The following is a 27,045-nucleotide window of genomic DNA, read 5'->3' on the forward strand; positions in this document are numbered from 1 at the left end:
TGATTGCTGCCCACTGAAAGCCTTTAATGGCGACCAACTCAATTAGACTGGTGTTCATTTCCTTCCCTAATCACTGCCTGTGGTCGGGCTAATCAGGAGACTTACACTGGGGCACGTTGGTGGGGAAGAACCAAGGCTACCATTTAATCGTAATAGTTTTCTAAGTATTATATTTTTAAGGTTTCAATTATGAAACAATGGAAGAAGATACGTCAGCGATGGCAAAAGTACCTGAACAGTCCCTTCGTTTCTATTTTGGTCCCCGACGTGCTAAAGTGAAACCATGTTCCTGCTGCATTTGTCTCTGCTCATACCCCAGCTCTGTTTTATTGGTCCTGGCTTGTCTCGGCGCTGGCCTGGTATTGAAAGCCCCAGGATTTAATGAAGAGTCTGGATTTAGTGCCAGGGTGCCAACCCATGCTCAATCCGATGCCCAAGCTTTAAAACCCTACCTGGGTGAGGGTTCTCTGGGCCCATGATTAGGGATTTTAAAAAAACAATATGACATCAATCTTTAAATAATTTAAAACAAGGGCCATGACGATTTTAGTTTGAATCGATTCGGTGCGATTCGGTTTGATTAGAGAACAAATTGATGCGATTCGGTTTGATGCGATACGATTCGATGCACTACATTTTGTTGCTTAAAACACATTGATTTTCAATTCTAAATTAAAATCTGCTACTGATGGAGCTCATGAGCTGGGCCTTTCTGAGCTGATGTGTGTGTGTGTAAATTATGGACGTCTATGGTGTATGTACTATGTAGGCGCCTTAATTGAGCCATAAGGGAGACTAGGCATCTACTGCCCCACTATCAGATTAGGGGGGGCAGGCAATGTAGCCAGGTTTTTTTTGTCCCCCACTTTGGATCTGAAATGACCATCACCCACTAATTAACTTGTAATTTTTGCTGACTAATTGTTTGAGCTAGTAATGTATCAATATTTATTGTTTACAAATTAGCTATTGTATAGCCAATTAATATATAGCACAACTTTGGATTTCACCCTCATCTCCAAATCAAATGGTTTTGACTGTTTGGAAGTTTTTATGGACTGATCTTCTCTTCTCCTCTCGCTTCGGGCCATGCAGTGCGCCTTGCAAAAGTGATAGCTTTCCTCGTTATGAAATTATCAACTTGACCATATACACTGTCACGCCTGCTCCCGCTCCACCTCTCTGGCGCCACGCGGCCCATCATTACGCACACCTGTCACCATCGTTACGATCATCAGCGCTTCATTGGACTCACCTGGACTCCATCACTTATTGATTGCCTCCCCTATATCTGTCTATTCCTCAGTTTCATCCCGTGTCAGCATTAATGTTGTTTCGTTTCCCCTGTCCAGACGCTGTCCTTGTTTTGTTTCATGTCGGTTATTTATTAAATATTCACTCCCTATACTTGCTTCTCGTCTCCCAGCGTCTGTCCTCACACACTGATTGTTTAAAGCAAAACTATTGCGGATGGTGAAACTGAACCTAACAAAAATATGTATATTGTAAACCCCGTTTATCAGGTATAGCCAGATGAAAGTCGTCTCCTGTAGTTTACTTTTATTCCGGTAAAACACCGTGTTCAACAGCTTATAGATAACAATAACCTCGCAAATTACATAGGATGTCACTTAACTAACAAAGCGTAATATCATGCAAGGCATTGTAGCATTTGATGTGGAAGATCAGGAACAGGCCGCCTACCCCGCGTCGGTTACCATGCGAAGCTGAGCACAGTGCCAGTTTGACGAGGCTACAGATTATTGCCTGGGGTTGCTCTGCATGCAAAATAACTTGTAAATCAACGACTATCAGCAGTTCGACACTGAAGGTGAGGACGCATCAGTTGTCACAAAAGATCAGAGGTATTTACCGAAGGTACTGTAGAATGTAATATGAGCAAAAACCGGTGATTTGTAACATTTGAAGCGATTTTCTGACGGATGCATGCTACATTTGGATGGGTTTTGGAATCATTAAACAAACGTCTTTCCGGGCATTTTTTTGTCATGCCTACGCCGTGGTGCCACACACTACAATATTCATCAGTTGGTCGTGAAGATTCTCAATATGACGCTGTCTCGCAAAATTATGCGGTTAGATCGTTAACGTAGTTAGAACGAGCTGTCTGTGGCTCAAAACAGCCACGGTCAGATATCCACACTCTTCAGTCAGACATTCACAAATACAGTTTGAATTGAGTAACATTGCTCGTCAACTTCAGAGGTCGATTTGACGCTTGCTCAAGAGCCTACACACATTCTGGGTGATGGGTCATCATCTCACTGGGTTCTCTGGTGAGCTCTCATTGGCTATTGCTGATCACCGTTCTCCAACCTTGTCATCGCACATCTCACACTACAAAAGCATTGCAGATTTTGTGTCAATAAAATCAAACATGTTTGAAAATATCCGGACGTCTGGGATGGCTCCAAGACAGGATTTGTAGCCCCCAGATTGCATCGCTGACCCGCTCACATTAAACCAGCATCGGTGACAGCCGCACGCCCCGAGTAGGCAACGACTTGGGGATTTTGTTTCCGATCTCAAGAACCTGTCTGGGACAACTAAATCGAGGCCAAAATCGTGTAGCGTACGAATTTGCCCTCGATTTAGCTGTCACAGACAGGTTTTTGAGATACGCCTGGCTTTAAGTCAAAGGTTTGTCATGACATGCACAGACGTGTTTTTTTTTTTTTTAAACGCTCTGAATGTTTTAAGCCTTCCTCAGTATGAGGTCTTCTAATAGGAAACTCTCCGTTTGGTGGGTTTGTGTTTGCAGTGAGAGAGAACCAAAGGGCTGGGACAAAGAGTATGGACAGAGCCTCCCCTCTACTACTGCTCTAATCGCTTACATCATAAATTCACAACCTGCTTACAGGGAACTGGGGCTTCCACCAGCTTGGATTTATGTCCCAACTGAGTTTGTGTATGTTGTCTTTGTGTGTGTGTGTGTGTGTGTTTGTGTGACTGAAGCTGAATGAAGAAATCATGCTTCCTCAATGTTTTTCAGAATGTGTTTTTGGGGATCGAGTGGTGTTCTGGTGATCTGATCCCCTTTTTCGCAGGATAGGACAGATGAGATGATGACAATGATGTTCTCTTACAACAATATATTCACTTCAATGTAATATATTTGACCGTGCTATACTCTCACTATATACAGTGCCGACGGAAAGTCTTCAGACCCCTTGACTTTGTCCACATTTTTGTTAGGTTACAGCCTTATTCTAAAATGTATTAAATTGTTTTTTTTCTTCATCACTCTGCACACAATACCCCATAATGACAAAGCAAAAACAGGATTATAGAACATGTTGCTAATATCTAAAAAAAAAAATAAAAAAAAAAATGGCAGCTACCTTCGGCAGCTACAACAGCCTCGCGTCTTCTTGGGTATGATGCTACAAGCTTCAGGTACACCTGTATTTGAGGAGTTTCTCCCATTCCTCTCTGCAGATCCTCTCAAGCTCTGTCAGGTTGGATGGGGAGTGTTGCTCCACAGCTATTTTCAGGTCTCTCCACAGATGTTAGATCGCGTTCAAGTCCGGGCTCTGGCTGGGTCACTCAAGGACACTCCTGCATTGTCTTAGCTGTGTGCTTAGGGTCATTGTCCTGTTGGAAGGTGAACCTTCGCCCCAGTCTGAGGTTCCTGAGTGCTCTGGAGCAGGTTTTTGTCAAGGATATCTCTGTACGTTGCTCCGTTCATATTTGCCTCGATCCTGACTATTCTCCCAGTCCCTGCCACTGAAAAACATCCCCAAAGCACGATGCTGCCACCACCATGCTTCACCGTAATGATGGTGCCAGGTTTCCTCTACAAGTGACGCTTGGCATTCAGACCAAAGAGTTCAATCTTGGTTTCAACAGACCAAAGAATCTTGTTTCTCATGGTCTGAGAGTCTTTAGGTGCCTTTTGGCAAACTCCAAGCGGGCTGTCATGTGCCTTTTATTGAGGAGTGCTTTCCGTCTGGCCACTCTACCATAAAGGCCTAATTGGTGGAGTGCTGCAGAGATGGTTGTCCTTCTTGAAGGCTCTCCCATTTCCACAGAGGAACTCTGGAGCTCTGTCAGAGTGACCATCGGGTTCTTGGTCACCTCCCTGACCAAGGCCCTTCTCCCCCGATTGCTCAGTTTGGCCGGGCGGCAAGCTCAAGGAAGAGTCTTTGTGGTTCCAAACTTCTTCCATTGAAGAATGGTGTAGGCCACTGTGTCTTTGGGAAACTTCAATGCTGCATAAATGTTTTGTTACCTTTCCCCCAATCGTGTCTCGGAGCTCGACAGACAATTCCTTCGACCTCATGGCTTGGTTTTTGCTCTGACATGCACTGCCAACTGTGGGACCTTATATAGACAGGGGTGTGCCTTTCCAAATCATGTCCAATCAATTTCATTTACCACAGGTGGACTCCAATCAAGTTGTAGAAACATCTCAAGAATGATCAACGGAAACAGGATGCGCCTGTAGAGAATAAGGCTGTAACGTAACGAAGTGTGGAAAAAGTCAAGGGGTCTGAATACTTTCCGATGGCACTGTACATGCACAGTGTAGTGTCTGTGTATGGTGTCAGGTGTGTTAGGTTTGCATGACAGGTTCCATGCAAATGTAAAAAGAGTGTTTCTAATTGTGGAACTTGTTCCCTCTCTTTTTCCTTTTTGTTATTTTGCTTCTTATTTTCTGCCACGGTGAATCCAGAGGTCAACAATAATATTCCAGGTAAGTGTTCAGAGGAAAACCATCTCGTTTTAGAAATAACTAAATAAGTTAGGATCATTGGACGCTTGTAATCCATGATAGAAATAAGAACATTACATTTTTTTTTTAAGGATGGAAACTCTATTTACGTTTTTTTTTTATGGGCGGTCATGTCTTCATAACCAAAATGTTCCTACAAAGATGTCAGCCCTGTTACATAAGCTACTTCTTCAGTTCAACTACTCTAGTCCTACTACGGAAGCTTTCCCTTAGCTGTGGGAAGCTTGTTTGTCTGTGAGTCTGATGCCATGCTTTCTTTCACGGGAAAATATGGGACATCACAATACTGTACCGACAAAGTATTGGAATATAGGTTCTGAAGTGCTCTCTCTCTCTCCCTCTCTCTCCTTTTCCCTCCTTCTTTCTGTCGTTCCTTCCCTCCCTCAAGGATTTTCACATATGATGATGGCGGAGCAAGGTATGCCTCTCTTCTTTCTAACCCCCATCATTTCCGTGTGGTTGTGTGCTGTGTGGTTGTGTGCTGTGTGCATGTTGGTTGTGATGTTTTGAAGATTGTCTCTTCAGATGACAAATGCACTTTTTCCTCCATATGTGATGTTTATAACAGTGTTACAGTAGTACATAAAAACCAGTAGATTAAGTATTTTTGCAATCTAAGAAATGTGTGTTTTTGCATGCACTGACCAACATAGGCTCACGGTACTGCCTGGTGTGTGTGTGTGATTGGTGTGTGTAGGACTGAGTTTGAAGTGTAGTCTGATTATACTACAGTGCCAATGTGCTACTGTGTATTGATATGAATGATATGCATATATTAATATACATATATTAATTTGTGTTCTCCACTCATCAAGCACTCTCCCATGTCAAACTATTCACTGTTGGCTTTTCTCTCCTCCTCTTCCGCTGTGGATACACTACCTTCTTTCCTCTACGACCTCTCTCCTCCTCGCCTCTCCCTAGCTAAAAGCAAAGGTACAGATCAGTCTTTCTCTTACCCTCGCTTTAAGAAACCCTGGGCTAGATTGAGTGAGTGTCATGTAAAACACTGTATGCTCTTTAAAATGTGTTCCTCTGTGTGCAAAAACAAGGGTATTTACACTTTTTTGTCTAATTCCTTGATGTGTGTGATAACAGCGGGCTGGAGTGTAAAATAAAACACTCCCCTGGTGTGATGTGTGTCTCTGTGTGTTGTTGTATTGTGTTTACCTCTCTCTGTTTAGCGTTTCCTGCCTAATGGCAGCTCACCAAGGGTGCTTGGATTAGGCAAATTAATTAAATTATCCTTAATTGAAGCAGGAAAACAGAGTGCTCACTGAGTCTAAGTGAGGGAGGGAGTGTGTGGAGCTGTCGTTAGGAATATATCGTAAGTGTACGAAGAGGAAATGGAATTCAGGAATGATCTGCTATAGATGTTCTGAGTACTGGATTATCGACGGAATGAGATTGGGGAGAAAGTCTCTCAGTTTGATGACTATAGGCCGGGAGAGATTTGCAAGGATGTTCAGGAATGATGTTTTCCACTTTCTCCCTCCATTGTCTGCGGTGGAGTCCATGGATTAGGACCTGATAATCTGCTTTTCATATCTAAAGTACAATGTAATGTCGGACTGACATTTTAATTGTCTCCGTGATGAAATGTCCTTGGGAGAATGATGCAATTACAAGATATGACGTGACGCTGCAATATCTTTCAAATACACTCCTTTTGTGAGATAGAGAGGAAAGGGAGAGGAGAGAGAAATACTGTAGGTGAGGGGGAGAGAGAGTGAGATGGAGTGGAGGAAAGATGAATGAAGAGAGAGAGAGACTTTGATAGATGTGGTAATTTTTAAGTTTGTCACTGGAGTACTGTGTTGACAGACACACACACACACAAAGAGAAGCCCATTGGGGCACATGCTGACTGACTCTGACCAATGGGCCTTTTGGAAAAATTCTATGAGCACACACCAGTAAGATGTGTGTAGCCTGAAAAAGGTTTTGTAGTTTTCAAACCACCGCTAATGCTGACTCTGCTTACCACAATGACTGCTTTACAGTGAGAGACTGATGATGTAGAGAAATGTGAAGCATTAGCTGCCTCCTCTGCTCTGACCGACTTTACTGTAATACCCCAGAGCTCCCTGGACATTAAGAAGGGATACAATTAGCATGAAAGCAGAGAAATGCCCAGTTGTCACATTATCAGCTAAAAGGCAAAGTCACAGTCTTTAGTACGGGAAACCAGACTGTAAAGTCAGTTTGTTAGTAGGCCAGGTGTGTTAGTGCTGGGTCAGAACCAAAGCCTGCACACACAGAGGCCCTCTAGGTGTAGGACAAGGATTGGCCGAACTACATGGATATTGTGTGTGTGTTTCTACCTTACCTAAAATGAAATAGAGAGCAATACTCTTCTTTCCCCATTCCTAGCCCAAAATGTAACCCAGAGAGATATACTGTAAACCCCTGTGTTGTATCAATATCCTCCTCTAGTGCTGAACGTGTTCCCTCTCTCCTTCCCTGCTCCTCCTGTCTGTCTCACTTCCTGCTTCCTGTGTTTAATCCGTCCGGGAGACGGCAGACATTATTTCCCATCAGCCCCCCTGTCGGCTCCTGTTAAGCAGACAGGACCTCCATTACGGCTTTATTTGCATCCAGTCGCAGCTGCGGAGACAAGAAGACAGAGGGACTCACAGAGGAAGATGGAGAGGGGGGGGGGGGGTAATAGAAGAGTGTGTAGCCGTCGTGTGGAGTCACGCATATTGCCTTGCTCTCTCTATCTCATTGTTTCTTTATTCTCCTTTCGGTCTCTTTTCCCCCTCTCTCCTCCTTTCCAGCTCCGTCTCCCCTCTCCTGGCAGTGTTTCCCAACACTAGCAGGCTTTGATGTGGTCGGATTCATGGTGGTAACTCTCTAGAAGTCACTGTGGGCTAGCTGTTCTAACACTGCGGAGGGCAGGAAGTGCTTGCATTCAGCTGGTTTCACGTAGAGGTTACACTTCTACCCTCCTCTCGATGGCATGCTATAGCTACTGTATGTCATAAGTACCGTTACACACTGTGGGACTTTTCCTGTGTGCCTCGGTTATTAAGAGCATGGCATTAGCATTGACAGGGTCGTGGGTTCGATTGCCACTTAGGCCAACAATGCAAAAATGAATGGCGCTCACTGTTGCAATGAATAATAGATAAAAGCAATACCTTAGTTTTATAGTATGATAAAGACTGTGCTAGCACTTATGGTCTGTATTGGCCAAAGCAGAAGTTTTGTTGTTTTGGCCCAGACCTCTCCATCTCCTTCTGATATCATATGAAACTTATAAACTTATAAACAAAGCAAAAATATCATATTTATCCTGTAAAGCCTCAAACAGCAGAGATGTTGTGGCCCATGTTAATGTTTTTTTTATTTAGGAAAGGGGTCCAGTGAGTGCATGTGATATTCTACCAGCTCTCACGGTCTCAGGTCAAAATTAGACGTTCGTCCATGTTTCTCAAACGTCAAATTTAGAAGTTGTTTCAAAAGTCCGATTTCAAAGTTAACTCCTCATTTTTAAGGTTAGGCATTAACTCTGAATGGTTAATGGTAAGGGTTAAGGTTTGGGATCGGCTTAAAACAAAAATATCAAAACAACCTTCTATCACTGGATTCAAACTTGCAACCTTTGGAATCGGAGGCAGTTGCTTCTGCCCATCCGCCATCCCTGTCCAAAAAACCTTTAGTAAAACCAAAAACCTACTTGAAGGTAACAGCGCGCACTGTTGCCCCTAGTGGCCGGTTTCCACGTCATCTCCCGACGTCCTCAGACATGGATGGACGTTGAATAGTGACTTGTATCATGGGTGACCTGGCTGGTGATATTATAGCTCATTGGTTTCCAAAGTATGGTGCCTTGCCTTAGACACCCCTTAATTAGCCTTTTAATTCATGATATAGCACAGGTTCTCATTCCCTATCGCTTACTTAACCAAATCAATGTATCATTTACTGTTTCATTCTCTATCATTGACATCTTTGTAACAGTTATTAAGGTGATGTAAAGGCAATATTTCTGCACTGTGAAAACGGTGGTAACTCAATGATATCAGTGGTGTCGTTGAGTAATGGTGGACAGTTGTCTTTTCTATGGTTGACTGACTGACGCTGTAATGCAGCCATGAGAGGGAGAGAGATTGCACACACCATCTGGAGAGAGAGTGAGAGACAGAGAGACAGAGACACACACAGAGTGAGGGTAGTAGAGAGACCCCAAAACAGTTTGGATTTCAAATGGTACACCCCTGAACTTCTCTCTCACACACACACACACACTGAGGCTTAGCTCGGTTGCCATGCCTCATGCTGGCAGCGGACATATGCCGACAAACAGCCACAAAAACACAAGCGGGTTTAGAGGGGACACAGAGAATTGCAGGGACAGCCATTTACGCTCCTCTCTCCATGGCTCCAATTTTTCTTGTGTGTGTGTAGAAGTGTGTGTGTGTGTGTAGTTTGTGGGGTGAGGGGAGGAGATAGTTGGATCATCTCAGGGGACATAGATGAACTCACTAGCTGGATAATGAATTGCAGAAAAATTATGCAAATAGTATGCTAATTATCTAATCAGGTTTGATTGCATTAAGGAGGTGTCTACTCTTGCTAACCTTGAGGAGACATTGATAATCAAATGCTGATCAGCGCTGGGACTGAGACTCTCTCTCTCTCACACACACACACACACACACACACACACACACACACACACACACACACACACACACTCGACTAAAAGGGAGAAAAAAACAGAAGAGTTAGTGATGTGCAAGGGTTAGTATGTATGTGTCAGCATGTTTGTGTGTGTGCGTGCGTGTGTATGCGTGTGTGTGTTAGGGGTGTTCTCAGGTCTTAGTAAAACAGGTGTGTGAGTATTACAGTGTCGTAGGCCAGTGGAATATTTGTCAAAGAGTGGTCTATGTTTGAGCTGGACATACAGACTGGACCCAGGGGAAGGGAAAAGGTCAATCATCTCATATTGACTTCTTTAATATAAGCTGGACTTATTTCTCAGGGACATTACATGGGATTCTTTCCTTGACTCAGGGAGAGGAAGCTTTAACTTGTCACTCAGAACATAGTTTTGGGGATTACATGTTCCTTTCCCACCTTCCTCCTTTGCTAACCCTTTGATTCTTCAAATATTTGAATCTTGCCACAGAGCGTTTGTCAGCTGTTCCTTTGCCCCTGTCTGGTGCAGTGTATGTATGTGTGTGTGTGTGTGTGTGTGTGTTGTCCCTCTGGAGGTTGTTTGATGCTGCTCTGCTGGTGTGTGTGACAGGGAGGTGAAAAGCAATGTGTGTGTGTGAGACACTGATAATGAAATGGTTATCTTGGCGTTTGGACGGTAGGTAATTCCATTTGCTCCCATAATCCCTCAGTAGTTGTCTCTCTGTCAGCCGACCGACAGGCAGACAAGACACACCCCCTGGGCGGTGGTGGCCTCAGACTTGTGTGTGTGTGCCACCCTGCACCTCTTGGCCTCACATTTGTTGATTTCTTCATTGATGAACTGAATCAATAAAAAATCCCCTCAGGGTGTATTCTCTCATGTTGATATTCCGGCACCATTTTGCTGATCTTTATATCCTAAAGCACAGAAAATGAAATCAAACTTAGAGGGGCGATCTGCAATTGCTACATCCATGTTTAGACTTTTAAATTAATGATGTATACAGTATATTTATATTTGACATATACCCATTGATTCCTGTAGAATGTAACCTATAGAGATGCCTCATGAGCTTAGTTCAACCGTCGTACCCCATCAGAACCAAAAAGTTGTGCTGAGAGATTAACCGAAATGTCGGTTATTTTTGTGCGGCTACGTGTCCGGTCTGTGTTTCGTTTATGACTGCTAAGAGACCAGAAAAATGTGCGATATACATAGTGCAGTTGCTTCGCAAGCTATTTTTAACTGAATATACATAATTTAAGTGATTGATAGACAGTTGGTAGTCAGCACTCCTAAATGTAGGCCTTATTTACTTTGAACAACTACTAAAATAGTCATTTTGCCAGACAGCATAGGCAGTAGCTCTATAGAGATGATGACTTGAAATTAAATGAAAGTCATCAAATAAAACAAACGTAATATACACAATAACTGAAATATTTTATTAAAGCAAAGTAATGTGAATAAATTCTGGGCCTAGTAGTAGGCCTAATGGGCAGTCACTTCCATCATGGGACTTGTATTCATTGTTTTAGTCTGTGTTGTTACAGTATTCAACCCACATAATGCATAGTGCATGTAATGTCCCCAAAAAATAATCTAAATGAAATTGAAAATGTTTTTTTTTTTTTTTTTTTTTTAATAATCGAACCGAAACCGAACCTACCTCAAAAAGCACGGGTCAGCATTACCAAAAATATACGCTTGTTTTACTCCACTGTTTGTAAACAATGTAATTGTAAACAAACACTCAAGAGCCCCCAAAAAATGATGAAAACTATCATTTTTATATCATGGATGGTCAGTCCACGTATCTATAGCTACAGTGCCTTCAGAAAGTATTCACATCCCATGACTTTCCCCACATTTTATTGTGTCACATACAGTATGTGGCAAAGAAATACACTTTATGTCCTGATAACAAAGCGTTATGGAACTTTATGTCCCGATAACTAACTGTTATGTTTGAGGGCAAATCCAACACAACACATCGTCATATTTTCAAGCCTGGTGGCGGTTGCGTCATGTTATTGGTATCGGCAAGGACTAGGGAGGTTTTTTTTATATTAAAAGAAACGGAATAGAGCTGAGCACAGGCAAAATTCTAGAGGTTCCGTCAAATCCACCTTTCAGCAGGACAGTGACCTAAAACACAAGGCCAAATATACACTGGAGTTGCTTACCAAGACGAATAGCCTAGTTACAGTTTTGACTTAAATCGGCTTGAAAATCTATGGCAACACTTGAAAATGGCTGTCTAGATATGACCAACAACCAACTTGACAGAATTTTTAAATGAATAATGTGCAAATAGTGTACAATCCGGGTATGCTAAGCTCTTACAGACTTATCCAGAAAGACTCACAGCTGTAATCACTGCCAAAGGTGATTTTAACATGTATTCACTCAGGGGTGTGAATACTAATGTAATCAAGATATGTTAGTGTTTAATTTTTCCTATTTTTTTTTTTGTGCAAATGTTTGAATTTTTCTTCCACTTTGACATTGCAGAGTATTTTGTGAAGATAATTTAAATAAATTTTAATCCCATCTTCTTACACAACAAAATGTGCAAAAAGTCAAGGGGTGTGAACACTTTCTGAAGACATGTATGTCTATGTATTCTGAGACGGTTTACGGTTCTCCAGCGCCATCCCTCAGCTGTTCACCAAAACAGGGTCGTGGTGACCGCTTTTTGTATGGTTGGAACTGCAGATTGACGCTTTAAAGTTGAGCTGATGTTGGCCGGAATCTCAGAGAACATCCACAAAGAAAAAAAGGAACACAAACGAGACCGATTGAATCAGGAAGTCCACCCACTGCTTAGGTCACACACTTCGTTCAATTCACCTGTCATCAAGTGCTGTTTTGCTGTTGTCACGTTGATGGTGGTGTGTTTTTGACAGACTCCATACAAAATGGAAGTGGCACATTATTCAGAAACAATGGAATTGTATTCCGTATGGGGCTTGGGAGCTGTTGCTTCGTTTTAGGTAGCTTGTGTGTGTTTCTGGTATGTTTTTGTGCGTGTGGCCATGCGTGCGCAGGTGCATGTGTTGGTCTGTTTAGCAGTATGAGGAGATGGTGTGGTAACGGTTGTATGCTAATGAGACAGGAGTATATTATGAGTAGTTTGGCCTGAGGATGTTTACTTAGATCACTTACACCTCTGATGACCTTTTAAAGTTCTCTACAGCTCAACCCCTCTGGGCTGTATGGCTTCTAATCCACACACGTAAACAGCACACGTGTGTGTGTGTGTGTGTGTGTGCGTGTGCGTGTGCGTGTGCGTGTGCGTGTGTGTGTGTGTGTGCAGATATTTCCACCTTGACTTTATACCTAAAAGTGTGTGCACGTTATGCCTAAATGTGTGTGTGCATGAGGGCTGTTGTGATGGTGCGCGTGTGTGTCCGTGCGTGTGTGTCGTGCCGGAGCAGTGCTGGGGCCAGGTGGCAGTAGGGAATACTCTGATGGATCCTCATTACACTGGTCAGAGATCAGACAGCAGTGTATATGTGTTTGTGTGTGTGTGACAGCAGTGCTAGCTCCATCTCTATAGCCATTGTCTACCTCTGCCATGCATGGATGTAGCCTAGTTAGCCTCTCTAATGAGCATTGGTTCCCCCGGAGCATCTTTTTGATCATTGTCCTAGGCACAGATCTAGGATCAGTTTACTGTCTGCTAGTCCTTACCTTATTCATTAGGAGGAAAACTGACCTTAGATCAGCATCTAATAAGTATTGATTCTCTTTGAACATCTCTCTGATCATCACTATGTTCACACAGGGCCCCGGGCAGTGGTAGTGCATGATGGGTAATGTAGTTTCCAGGCCTAGAGGTGCACAATCAAATATTATGAAGGGCAATGGGAAGCCTTCAAAGATGCCAGATAGTCAGATATGCATAGGCATTGCCAAACCTGATCATGCTCCATTGAAAAATATTGTTATAATTGATATATCAAAGGCGGACGTAGATGTTTTTAAAGGGGCATGAAGCTCATGAGCTTTTCTGAATCACTGGCTCTCATTAGCATGCACTTCCTGGACTATATATCCTGTGTGTGTGTGAGAGTGAGTGAAGGCTTGCTCTTATGCATAATCGATACTCCTCTCAAGCGGCACATGGCTGCCATCATGGTAACTCGGATCCCGGTTTGCGATGGCAGGATCATTGGCATGCTGCTGTGTTTTAGAGAATGATCGATATGGGTTTTTTAGGGCCGATGCCAATACCGATTGTCTGGTGTTCAAGAAGGCCGATGGCTGATATTTTATGCCGATATTCAGTCATTCAATTTAAAATTTGAAATGTTTGACAAATTTTCCCAGAGACAGCCATGTATGCATTAATGAATCCATTTTAAAATCATACAGCATTTTGTCGTTGTTTTTACCAATCTAACTACAAAACAACATAATGGTAATGCTTTTATTCGAATGGTGGTAACTCTTGATAAACTCTGTAAATCAAGATGGCATAGGCCTCCTCACAATACAGTTGAATGCATATTCAATAGGAGAGTTATTGCAGTTATTGCATTGAGTTATTGAGGTTGTTTCAACTGATTTCAATGGAGTCTATGGGGCTACAGATGACAAACAATCTGTTTCCCTTCCATTTGGGACTTTATATTAGCCTACTGATCAGCAACATTTGGAGCCTATTCTTTTCTTTCATAAAAGCGTGCATTGTATCTTTAAGATAACAGCCAGCCCCTCCTGATACCGTGTGCAAGGGACATGTTCCTACCGTTATACTTCCGTGTTCATACCCTGGTCTGTTGAATGGGCTTCATGAACGCAGTCATATAAGATTGTTATGAGAATTATGTTCTCGATGTTCATAAACTGACCTTCAATTAACTACTCAGTCTGCAACCCAGAATTTGTAAGATACTGGTTGAAATGAAAACAGACAGAGGCCCAGCCTACAATAGTCAAATGTTTATTCACGAGAGCACTCTGAAGTCCATTATACAAAGACATCCATTTTATAGCTGCACACATACTTCCACACAAACAGTAGATATCCTACGCACATATTAACACACAAACAGTAGGTGAGTTTTATCCTTCTTCGTGGTTCTCACCACTGTGTATCACTACCCAGCCGACAGTTCCATTCCCCCCGAGATTAGAGAAACCTTGAGAAGTCCTCCCTGTTCTCGTAAGTTTTCTCAGTTCCTGCCAGGTTGGTTCAAACACAGTCTAACTGTTCTCGGTATCTTTCTTCGGCCTTCGCCCCCCCCCATACAAGTTCAAATCCTGAGCTACGCCTTGCTCAGACAGTCTGTGTTTTTTCACTATACAGATACAGTGTTTAACCTAATTCTGACTAAAACTACACACATCATCAGATTATAATTTTATGATTCTAATCAATTTCATACAGTTATAAGCTTTCAGAGTGGAATTATTTAATCATTATCTTTCAACCATATAAATTATTTTATCAAAGATATACTGTATATACAATTATGTTTGTGTTTGCGGATGAATTTACATCTGCCGAATGCCTTTTATGACATATTTGCCCTGAAGACCACTGTGCTACTTGCCGCGTCACTTGCATGGCATATTCACACATTGAATGATGCAGCCAAGCAGCTCGCCTGGAAAGACAAGTCACAATCAGCTTTCAATTCAGCATATATCGCGTTATGGTTTGCATATTATTACAAATAAATGAATAGGGTAGTGAACAGATGTTAGCTTCTGCTGTAAGCTTGCTAGCTAGCAAAGTTAGCTTCAGCTCTAAGCTAAGTACTGGTAGCTAGCGAGCTACCGGCATCTTTTTACTGAATAAAGTGTAACCTTGGATATTGTTTTGCTGAACAGTGAAGTAATTAATAATTTCAAAATAGCCATGTCGCATTTTCAAGTGTGTTAAATGATATACAGCATGAGTTGTGAGCTACCAAGCGATGCAACTCAGAGGTTCCTCAGGACACGCTAGCTAACAATGAGTGAGTAGCGCAGGCTGTAGCTTGCAGCACAACAAAAGGCAAGGTGCGCTCGTGCTATAAAGACACAGATTATTGGTCGTTCTCTAGCGTGTGTGTGTGTGTCAGTGGAGGCTGCTGAGGGGAGGACGGCTCACAATAATAGCTGGAATGGAGTCAATGGAATGGTATCAAACACATTAAAGATGGTTGATACCACTCCATTGACTCCATTCCAGCCATTATTACGTTCTCCCCTCAGCAGCCTCCAGTGGTGCGTGTGTGTGTGTGAAGCACAGTGCTGAACTTGGGTTGGCTGTTGTTTATTCTGACCTGAAATTCAATTACACATGTTTATATGGGGCAACTGTTTCTCTAACTGGTATAATTATCTTCTTATGGCTGCAATCCCGTTAACGGGATCGATATGACAACAGCCAGTGAAAGTGCAGGGCGCCAAATTCAAACAACAGAAATCTCATAATTAAAATTCCTCAAACATACATGTATCTTATACCATTTTAAAGGTAATCTTGTTGTTTATCCCACAAAAGTGTCCGATTTCAAATAGGCTTTTCAGCGAAAGCACCACAAACAATTATGTTAGGTCACCGCAAAATCACAGCCAAACACAGTCATTTTTCCAGCCAAAGACAGGAGTCACAAAAAGCAGAAATAGAGATAAAATTAATCACTAACCTTTGATTATCTTCATCAGATGACACTCATAGGACTTCATGTTACACAATACATATATGTTTTGTTCGATTAAGTTCATATTTATATCCAAAAACCTCAGTTTACATTGGCGCCATGTTCAGAAATGCCTCCAAAATATGCAGTCAACAAAACTCATAAAAAGCATTTTAAATCTTCACTTACCTTTGCTGATCTTCGTCGGAATGCACTCCCAGGACTCCCACAAGAAATGTTAGTTTTGTTCGGTAATGTACATCATTTGTCCAAATAGCTATTTTTGTTAGCGTGTATGGTAAACAAATCCAACGTCAGGAAGGGCGTTCACTAAAAGCTGACGAAATGTCCAAAAGTTCCGTAACAGTCAGTAGAAACATGTCAAACGATGTATTGAATCAATCTTTAGAATGTTTTTAACATAAGTCTTGAATAACGTTCCAACCGGAGAATTACATTGACTTCAGATGAGCGATGGAACAGAGCTCCCTCTCATGTGAACGCGCATGGTCAGGTCATGGCAGACCTGACTAATTCCCCTCTCATTTGGCCCCCTCACAGTAGAGGCATCAGACAAGGTTCTACAGACTGTTGACATCTAGTGGAAGCTGTAGGAAGTGCAAACTCATCCATATCTCGCTGTGAATTCAATGGGATCTTGGTTGAAAATCGACCAGCCTCAGAATTCCCACTTCCTGTTTGGATTTTGTCTCAGGTTTTTGCCTGCCATATGAGTTCTGTTATACTCACAGACATCATTCAAACAGTTTTAGAAACTTCAGAGTGTTTTCTATCCAATATGAATAATAATATGCATATATTAGCGACTGGGACTGAGGAGCAGGCAGTTTACTATGGGCACCTCTGTGCACCTTTCATCCAAGCTACTCAATACTGCCCCTGCAGCCATAAGAAGATAATATCAGCTATCATCATGTAGAAATACGGGTCTGTCGAATACCCTATATCATCTACCTCTCCTCGCCCCTCCCCTCCTCTCCTCCTGTCTCCCTCTCTCCTTTCTCTCTCGTGTTGCCCCAGTGTGGCTCTCCTGTCTGCAGAGTGCATGTAGGACAGAAATGTAATGATGTGTGTGTTGTTAAAAATGCATGAGCTCCGCTCCGCACTGTGCAGGTAGAAGAAGATACACGGCAAGAATACACTCACTACTGTTCAGAGAGCATGTGTGTGTATATTTGTGAAATAGGGAGAGAGCTAGAGAGAGAAAGCGAGAGTGTGTGTGTGAGGGAGTGTGTCAACGTGCTGTGTGTGTGTGTTAGCGTGTGTGTCAGCATGTGTGAGCTCACTAAGACAACGAACCCCTGCTATGACAGTCTAATCCTGACATATTCAGACACTTTCAGAGCAGTAAGAGGGCACAGTGATATACACAGCTGAACCCTACCTGTTATTGAGAGAGAGAGAGAAGAGCGAGGGAGAGAGGGGAAAGAAAGAAAGGAGAGGAGAGAGGGGAGGAAGATAGTTTAGGGATGAGAGGTAAAGGCCAGAGGTTAAATGAAGGGTACATCATTACCCTACCCTGAGGTACTGAAGGGTATTGGGTTCAAGGTGTCAGTTTCCTGCCAGGAAAGGGTAGAGGTGAGGCTTTCTGGTGGCCCTAGCAACCCGACCCGGTAACATGACGCTGACACACCGGTGAAAAGGTAGAGTTGGTGACCTTTCGCCAACCGTCATTACAGCCTGATCAGATATGGGTCCAAGTAAATGAGATTGAAAAGCATTTCATTGAGAACATGTTTATTTTGTGGGTGAATAACAAAAGATGGCTTTTTGTTTAGTCCAGTCCACCAGAAGCTTTTCTCACAGCGTTTATGTGGGAATGTGTGTCTGCGCGTATTTGTGTCAGTCAGACAGTGGCAGAGGGCAGGCCACACCATAATTTATGGAATGGAATGTCTGCGAGCATTTTTTTTTTTGTCGTTCTACCAATCGACTTCCTTTCTTAGGTGCCCAGAACATGAGTCATCCATTTGAGTTTTATTTTAATTTTGGCCAATATTTTCCCAACTTGGCAACGTCAGTCAGACAGTGGTAGAGGGCAGGCCACACCATAATTGATGTAATGTGCACATCTGTTGTATCTGTTCCACCCAGACAGACCAGACACTCCAGAGGCCCCATACTGCATAGTGAGTACTGATGTTCCTATAGGGCTCCATAGCAATTTAATAATGGCAGTTGATTTGGCACTGATGACCTAAGAGAGACCACACAAGTGAACAATGATGAAGGCATCTGTTTCCAAAATGTTCCGGTGGTAAGAAAATACAATACGACTTTGGGGGGAAAAAGCTCTTTTAGATATCTTTGCTTCACCAGGCTATCATTGTCCACATGAATAGTGTCCTGACTTGCCACGGTACCTTGATCCCAGATCTGTCCGTACTTTCTTGCCATTGACGATAATGGTTGGCTATGCAGCACAAACAGATCTGAGGCACCTAGCCATTCTAAAGTCCACTCGCTCAACTACTAAATTAAAACGCTCATCCATTGATCTGTAATGTGGCTGGTTGTGAGTGCATATGCTCTAATACATTACGTCTCGGCTGAGAATCAATCCACCATGGATCAGTTTCTCTCCTAAGAAGTCCAGAAGAAAACTGGCCCACTTCTTCCCTCAGTCATACATTCCCTACGGATTGAGACCCAGCCAGCCGGATTCCTGCGACCCGATTTGCTTTCTAAAGCTCAATTAATGCCGTCGGAAATAGGGACAAATCAATGTGTTTGCGAGAGCCTTGGCTGGCCTGATTTTTCTCCCACTGGTGCATTGGCTGGCTGACTGGCACACCAATCAAGTCACTCCCTTCCTTTCCCTGTTAATATACATTGTGTCGCCGGGTGGGTTTTTTCCCCAATCGCTCCGTTTTTGGAATCAGAGGCTTCAAAGAAGGCAGTCATGTTCTTTCATGTGTGCAGGCATCTTGGATTAGAGTGCAGCCTTTCGTTTGTAACAGTGGATCTGGACGTGGCTTCACTCTGTAGGAAAGAAGGAAGAGAGGAATAATATTCGGAATATTTTCCGTTTCATGGTGTTGGCTTTCTTGTTACCTGTATGATGGCAAGGTGAGCTGGTGGATAAAAAAATATGGGCGACGCTATCGATGACATCGCCCCATTGTTTCCTGTGAGAATGCTCAGTGGCATATTTAATGATCAGGAAGTTTTAAATGAAGTGCGTCGCCATCTTGCTACATGGGGGAGTTTTGGAAACATTGAATGCGCAGTTTGAGCTACTCTAGGAAATTACGTTGCAGGCTAGCTCAGTGCTGCCCCCTCTCATGGAGTAAGACAACTTGAAGGCCGACCGGGGTACTGCAGCCTGCCATTAGCAACTAAATGATCCGTATAACTTTGTCTGTGTGTGATTTTGAAGTAATCGGTTTAAGGAAACCCATCTGGAAACATTTCCTGCAGTACCGCGGTCGGCCTCATCGTGAAATCCACGGTCGTTCTCCCCTGTGGAACAGAATAATTTAGAAACTATTTTTTCTGTGTCATCATATTTCTGTCTTGCTGCTGTTATTGGTTTCTTATGGACACTGTATAATTCTGTTGTGCCGCCAAATTAGGCTGGAACGTGAGACATGATACATCAGTCCCACCCATTTAATGTCCCCACCCATTTCTGCCTGTTCTTTTTCTATGGCTCCACCATGATAAGAGCCCAGACCCCCAGATCCTCTCCCAGGGTGTGGTGACTGTATGTGGTCTACGTTACTCCTAGCGGCAGCCTGTGATAGAGATGGAGTGGTACTCTCACACAACCCACAGAACCGTCCCTCTCATCCCAGCCCACGGGACCCACCGCATGCCTGACGTCGTGTGTGTGTGTGTGTGTGTGTGTGTGTGTGTGTGTGTGTGTGTGTGTGTGTGTGTGTGTGTGTGTGTGTGTGTGTGTGTGTGTGTGTGTGTGTGTGTGTGTGTGAGAGTGAGAACATTACAACTGATGGATGGCCCAAGTCTCGGCTGCCGTGGCGAGAGGTTAGTGCTTTGATCACGGTCTCCTGTCTACACACACACACACACACACGCTTCTGTTCTTCCCTCTGCTCATTTAGATTTTTGTCTGGTGAAATTGAAGCCCTAGGTTCTCTGTGTGCTAGAGGCATGACATTGGGTTACAGTTGCTCTAGCCTCTTCACATAGTTTTCTCTCTCTCTCTATGCCACCTCTGTTCATCTTTCTCTGTCATCCTGATGCAATACTGAATCAGTGTAATAGAAAATATGTCTGTATGTATGCGTTGGTCATAAGACCCCGTGCCCCATTCTGGAATCACTCTGTTGATTCACCATTGGTCTGAGCATAGCGCTTCAGATACACAGATACTCTAATCTGTACGCCATCTGGATCTGTTCAGGCTAGGTTGTTTGGGAGGCGAGATGATTTATAGATCAAATAAATGAAGTAATCCATGTGAACAAGCAGGGGGTGTATATAGGCTACATATGAATGTACTAGCCAGACGTTCCATATCAGATATAGGATGCTGCTATCAGGGCTGGAGCCATGGAGTGCAGATTTGTACCAAACAGAGGATTTTCTGATTTCTCTCTGTTTTCTATCAGCTCTATCTCTTGTGTTCTGTGGCTATTCCCTCCCTGCACTGAGTCCACAGAGAGAGGCGGGTGGAGGAGAGAGATGGGGGGGAGAAAGAGAGAGAGGGTGAGACATAAAGGAGGGAGAGAGAGCGGGAGGGAAAAGAGTGATGGAGGAGGGCGGTATGGAGGAGAGAGAGGAAGAGGGAGATACAGAGAGAGATGTAGAAGAGCGACAAGTAAGTGTCCGAGAGAGAGCGCAATGGAGGAGAGAGAGATGAAGGTGATGAGATGAGAAACAGAGAGATGGAGGAGATGAGAAACAGAGAGATGGAGGAGATGAGAAACAGAGAGATGGAGGAGATGGTAAACATGGAGATGGAGGAGATGAGAAACATGGAGATGGAGGAGATGAGAATCAGAGAGATGGAGGAGATGAGAAACAGAGAGATGGAGGAGATGAGAAACAGAGAGATGGAGGAGAGAGAGGGATGTTATGTTTATGTGTAGCTCTGGCCGTCTGTCCTCATCAGCAGGCTGTGGTATCCAGAGAGGGGAATGGTTCAGGCATCTGATTGAGACCCGACCTCTGGTAGGTGTGTGTACTCTCTAGCCCATCTACCTCCTATCTTAAGCAGCTTTGAGGATCATGGACACGGAGTTACCGTAAGATCTGTTTGTCTGTCACAGTTTGTCAAGTTCAAGCCACTTAATATAAAAAAATATTTGAGACAAATAAAGGATAGTCTGAAGTTTTTTTTGCACCATTACAATTAAAAACATCCCTCCCTCCCTCCCTCCCTCCCTCCCTCCCTCCCTCCCTCCCTCCCTCCCTCCCTCCCTCCCTCCCTCCCTCCCTCCCTAGTCTGCCTATTCATCCTCTGGTTCTACGTGTTACAGTAACCATTTTACTGCTATAATTATAACACAGAAAGAGGGCCCACCCTATATCCATGACACAGTAAAGTAGATACGTAGCTACATGTCACTTTGAACTTCTAGTATAGTGTTCATTTCCCCTAGAGGCCGACATTAGATCTCTGACACATGGGCAAGCTGTTTACAGTAATACACCTAATATGACACCTCGATATAGGTGTCATCTCTCTCTTGTATTCAATAGGCACCAACCGGAAGAAAACAAACTGAAATAGGGAGGGACTACCTGGAATTATCCAGTAAGAAATGCTTCTTTTTGTTTTCTGTTGCAAAACATTTTCTTACGGTGTGCACTGATGAATACAACCCAGGGCTTTAGGTCAGGGTATTGTTATGTTACTGTGGAGAGAGACAGGTTTGGTCAATTCGATTGTGTTAACTCCGCTTTGTAAGCTCTTTCTGAGCGAGGCTGCGAAGATAGATGATGAACCAGCTAGGTCACTATAACATGTTGGGGCTTTGGTTAGCCACAAACTGGACATTCAAACAGCAGATCAATATAAATAGTAACAATAATAAATAGTCAGCTTATTATAATAACTGTGTTGAAGGAAAAAGTACTGGCAAATGAATCGCAGATGCACTACCAATCCCATCTTATTAGTGTAATTATAAAAGTTTGTTGGTCAAAGGCATTTATGTATTTGTGATTTCTACACCAAAATGTACTATTGCCTTGTCATTGATTGATTCAATAGGGATGTGCGCACGTACTCTCCTTTCATTGTTTATTGATGAATGCACATCACCTTTACCTCAGGGTCATTTCAATAATCACTTGGTGCTTGGAACACCTTTCAGTCTGATCTGTTGAATAAAGAAAGAACTGACCGTGACATTATCCATTGATTAGTACGAGGCTAATATTTACAGGCTATTTGTCTTCACTCTACCACTGACTGCAACATACACGTTTTGCTGAGCATATGTTCCCTCAATGACGTAGGTGAAACGGGATCTAATGGACAAGGTATCCACCCATTTTGTGTCCCTCAGTATGAGGATGATGACTGTGATCGAGATTATTCTGATGATGATGGTGGTGATGATGGTGATTATGATAATGGTGACGATGATGATGATAGCGATCTAGATGATTCTGATAGTGGTGACGATGATGATGATGATGGTGATTTTACAATACAGTTACCTGGGTTAAATGCGGCCATAGAAAAACCTGTACACACACACACACACACACACACACACACACACACACACACACACACACACACACACACACACACACTCACACACAGCCGTCAATTAATTTAAGTGGGACCCTCAGTTCAATGGCCAAACTCCCTAGAGACCTATTGCCTGGAGGCAGAGTGCACATTTCAATGATTGACAGAATGCTCCCCTGACAGAAAAAAATAGAAGAAAACACAGTCCAGATCTAGGAACGATTAAACTGCTTTATGCTATAAACCCTGAGGGATGGTATGAGAGAGAGAGAGAGAGCGATGGCTATCTTGTGTCAGTGTTTTTCTCTCCTTCCTCTCCACTATTGATCTCTGCTGGAAGCAGTGTGATTTTCAAGCAAAGTTGGTTGGTTGAGTTTTGTTATGGCCTATATTTATTCTGGGGGAAACCAACGTCACTGTCACTAGAGATACTAGATATAATGACGAGATGCTTGTTTCTCCGCTCTAACAATGGGATTCGATGTCCACGGAGCGGAACGACAGGTTGTCAAGCTGCCGCCTATTCCACTCTTTCAATGATTATTTTGTTATTTTATTATATGAAAACTTTTTTGAATATTCAATGAGGGGTATGGGTGTCCACCGCCTGCATTCAATGAGATGCTATGGTAGCACCATGCATATTCATAGGCCGTCTCCAATTTCAACAGGGACAGCTCCGATATAAAAACATACAAAAACTCCTCACTTGCCTAATAAGTAATGATCTGCTTAACGTGGACAGATTTTGGGCAGAGTAAACCCACTCGCTTCGCCTCCGGTCCTCTAGTACCCCCAACAGCACACATTTTTGTTGTCTCCCTAGACAAAAATACCTGATTCAACTTGTCATGGGCTTGACGTCAACAGTGAAGCGGCGACTCCGGGATGCTGGCCTTCTAGGCAGAGTTGCAAAGAAAAAGCCATATTTCAGACTGGCCAAATAAAAATTAAAGATTAAGATGGGCAAAATAACCCAGACACTGGACAGAGGAACTCTGCCTAGAAGGCTAGCATCCCTGAGTCACCTCATACATACATACATACATACATACATACATACATACATACATACATACATACATACAGTACCAGTCAAAAGTTTGGACATACCTACTCATTCAAGGGTTTTTCTTTATTTTTATTATTTTCTACGGAATCATGTAGTAACCAAAAAAGTGTTAACAAATCAAAATATATTTTATATTTGAGATTCTTCAAAGAAGCCACCCTTTGCCTTGATGACAGCTTTGCACACTCGTGGACAGATTTTGGGCAGAGTAAACCCACTCTCTTCACCTCTTTCTCTCTGCTATCACACGTCAGTGTTTCCCAACTCTGGTCCTCGGGTATCCCCATCAGCACACATTTTTGCTGTATCCCCAGACAAAAACACCTGATTCAACTTGTCAAGGGCTTAGGAAAAGAGTTAGGCTTAGCTAAAATGCCCCCTCCCCCCCAAAAGAAATCTACAGTTATCCAATCTAGACATGACCATCGGACTAGGCACATGCATTGTTTCTGAAAAAGTATTTGCCCCCTTTCAGATTTTCTCAAATTTTGGTCCAGTCTTGCATGCAGAGCTGCTTTTTAACTCAGTGACATTTGTGGGTTTTCAAACGTGAACTGCAGCGTTTGGTTTTCTCCAGGCATAATGGGACCCATGTCGTCCAAAATTGTATACTTTGACTCATCTGTCCAAAGAACATTTTTCCAGGAGTCTTGATGATCATCCAGTTGCTTCCAGGTGCTTTTTGGCAAACTTGAGTCAACTTTTTGGACAAGATGGGTCACATTATGTCTGGCGAAAACCAAACACTGCATTCCACAGTAAGAACCTTACACCAACGGTCAAGCATGGTGGTAGTAGTGTCATGGTTTGGGAATGCTTTGCTGCCTCAGGACCTGGACGACTTGCCTTAATAGAAGGAACCATGAATTCTGCTCTGTATCAGAGAAGTCTACAGGAGAATGTCAGGCCATTCGTCTGTGAGCTGAAGGTGAAGCGCAGCTGGGTCATGCAGCAAGACAATGATCCAAAACACACAATCAAGTCTACATGAAAATGTTTTTAAAAAAACAACAAATTTGACGTTTTGGAATGGCCTAGTCCAAGTCCAGACCTAATCCCAACTGAGATGTTGTGGAAGGACTTCAAATGAGCAGTTAATTCTTGAAAACCCAGCAATGTCGCTGAGTCGCTAAAGCAGCTCTGCATGGAAGTGGGACAAAACTCCTCCACAGCAACGTGAGAGACTGATCAACATAACTTTGTTTTTGAATTAGATTAAATAATAAGTATGTAATTGTTGTGTTATTTGTTCACTCAGGTTCCCTTTATCGAATATTTTGGTTTTGGTTGAAATACTGATAACATTCAGTAATTTTTTTTTTTGCAAAAGTAGAGAAAATCAGAAAGGGGGCAAATACGTTCTCACAGCAGTATATAGCCTAGTTGACTTCAAAGTTTTCATTCATCTACTACAATGAGACTGAAGTTGAGGACACTCCTGCTCGTCGCCTTGTTGGGTATTTCTAGGTCTACCAGCTGCTACAGACCGGAAAGCAGCATGGATAGCACCATTGGCTGGTCATGGGACTATGCCTGTTTGGAGAGGAGTTCCGATGCTACTTTCGACTGGACCGGGGCCAGTTTGACCTCCTGCTCAGCAAGATAATAGCAAGCATCGCTAGGATGGAGACCAACTACCGCATGCTATCCTACACATGCGTGTGTGTGTGTGTGTGTGTGTGTGTGTGTGTGTGTGTGTGTGTGTGTGTGTGTGTGTGTGTGTGTGTGTGTGTGTGTGTGTGTGTGTGTGTGTGTGTGTGTGTGTGTGTGTGTGTGTGTGTGTGTGTGTGTGTGTGAAGAGCAGTCAGGCTGATTGTGCTGGTGATGATAGCAGAGGTTGGAGGGGCCACATAGCAAAGCAATGCATTTTTATTTTCCCCCACCATTTTCTCCCTCCCTCCTTTTTATTTTGGAAGCTAAAGTTAACAGTTTTGTCAAGCGCGTGCCGCCAGAGGCACAACTGCTTAAGTGTATATTTTGCAATATAAGTGACCTGCTTTCTGGCTGGGCCCTTTTCCCATTACTGGGAGTGACATTTCATTTAGATTCCGTCATTCATCTTTCCTGTCTCTCTCTCTCTCTCTCTCTCTCTCTCTCTCTCTCTCTCTCTCTCTCTCTCTCTCGCTCTCTCTCGCTCTCTCTCGCTCTCTCTCGCTCTCTCTCTTTTGTCCTGCCTGTCTGTCTGTCCAAGAGCTCACCCTTTCCCTCCTCTCTTCCTGATTTTCCTCATCCCTCACTTCTTCTCTCTCCCTCCATATTTGCGAATTGCGGCTGTACATACCCCGTCTCGAGACATACTTACCCAAATTGGTCCACCCGGACCAAAGCTAGTTTGTTCAAAAACGTTTATCCTCGGATGACCTCCGTCCACTATTACATATCTTAAATGCTTCATCGTAAAACAACAGCTCCTTGGGCTGTATTATGTCTTGATGCTGAAAAAGCTTTTGATAGACTAGAATGGTAATATCTCTGCTGTGTCTAGGAACATATGGGAATTGGCTCCAATTCCATTAATATAATTCAAATGCTAAATGCCAATCCTCAGCCATAGTTATAACAGGCAATTGTCTGCTCTGCTCCGTTCAGAATCACTAGAAGCAGCAGACAAGGTGATCCAATTTCGGCTTTGCTATTTTTATTATCCATGGAACCCCGGCCCAGGCAATTCGTCAATCTAAGCAAATAACACCAATTTCCCTAAAATCTACCGATTACTTAATCTCTTTATACGCAGACAATATTTTACTCTATCTAGACAATGTATCTCGATTGCTCCCAAACGCATCGAAGATCATAGATACATTCAGCTTCATCTCAAGTTATAAAATGAATCAGCCCTACTGCCTCTCAAAACCCAGATGGTGGACTCCATCTGTACTTATGGAATCCCAATTATTTCCCGTTATAAATATTTGGGAGTAGATATATTTCCTTCCTTATATCAAACCATTGTCAGAAACTTTAACAGAACGCTCAAATCAATTCAATCCGACCACAGTAGATGGAATAATATCCCAGTTGCTTTAACCGGCAGAATATCTATTGTTAAAAGGATTATATTGCCACAGCTGAATTACTGGCTATTGGAATTCAATTCATAATGGGGTTTCAACATTTATATGGCAAGATAAGCGATCCCGTATAAAATTAACACATTTACAAACAAACATTTCCCCTGGAAGAGGTGGTCTTCACTGATACAGTGGCCTCTAACTTTCTCACTCACAATTATTC

The 27,045-nt window shown here is 43.0% G+C and overlaps 1 protein-coding gene across 22 annotated transcripts in view; it reads left to right on the forward strand.

Annotated features, from left to right (window-relative positions):
- Nucleotides 1-27,045, forward strand: part of nrxn3a (neurexin 3a) — a 437,732-nt gene that overhangs the window by 18,506 nt on the left and 392,181 nt on the right. For all 22 annotated transcript variants that reach the window (XM_071365150.1, XM_071365152.1, XM_071365149.1 and 19 more), the window contains exons 3-5: nucleotides 4,697-4,717; nucleotides 5,145-5,174; nucleotides 5,681-5,692. In XM_071365150.1, coding sequence (XP_071221251.1) covers nucleotides 4,697-4,717; nucleotides 5,145-5,174; nucleotides 5,681-5,692 — 63 coding nt within the window. The remainder of the gene's footprint in view (nucleotides 1-4,696; nucleotides 4,718-5,144; nucleotides 5,175-5,680; nucleotides 5,693-27,045) is intronic.

The sequence above is a fragment of the Salvelinus alpinus genome, chromosome 25 (assembly GCF_045679555.1).
Source record: "Salvelinus alpinus chromosome 25, SLU_Salpinus.1, whole genome shotgun sequence".
Lineage (NCBI taxonomy): Eukaryota > Metazoa > Chordata > Actinopteri > Salmoniformes > Salmonidae > Salvelinus > Salvelinus alpinus.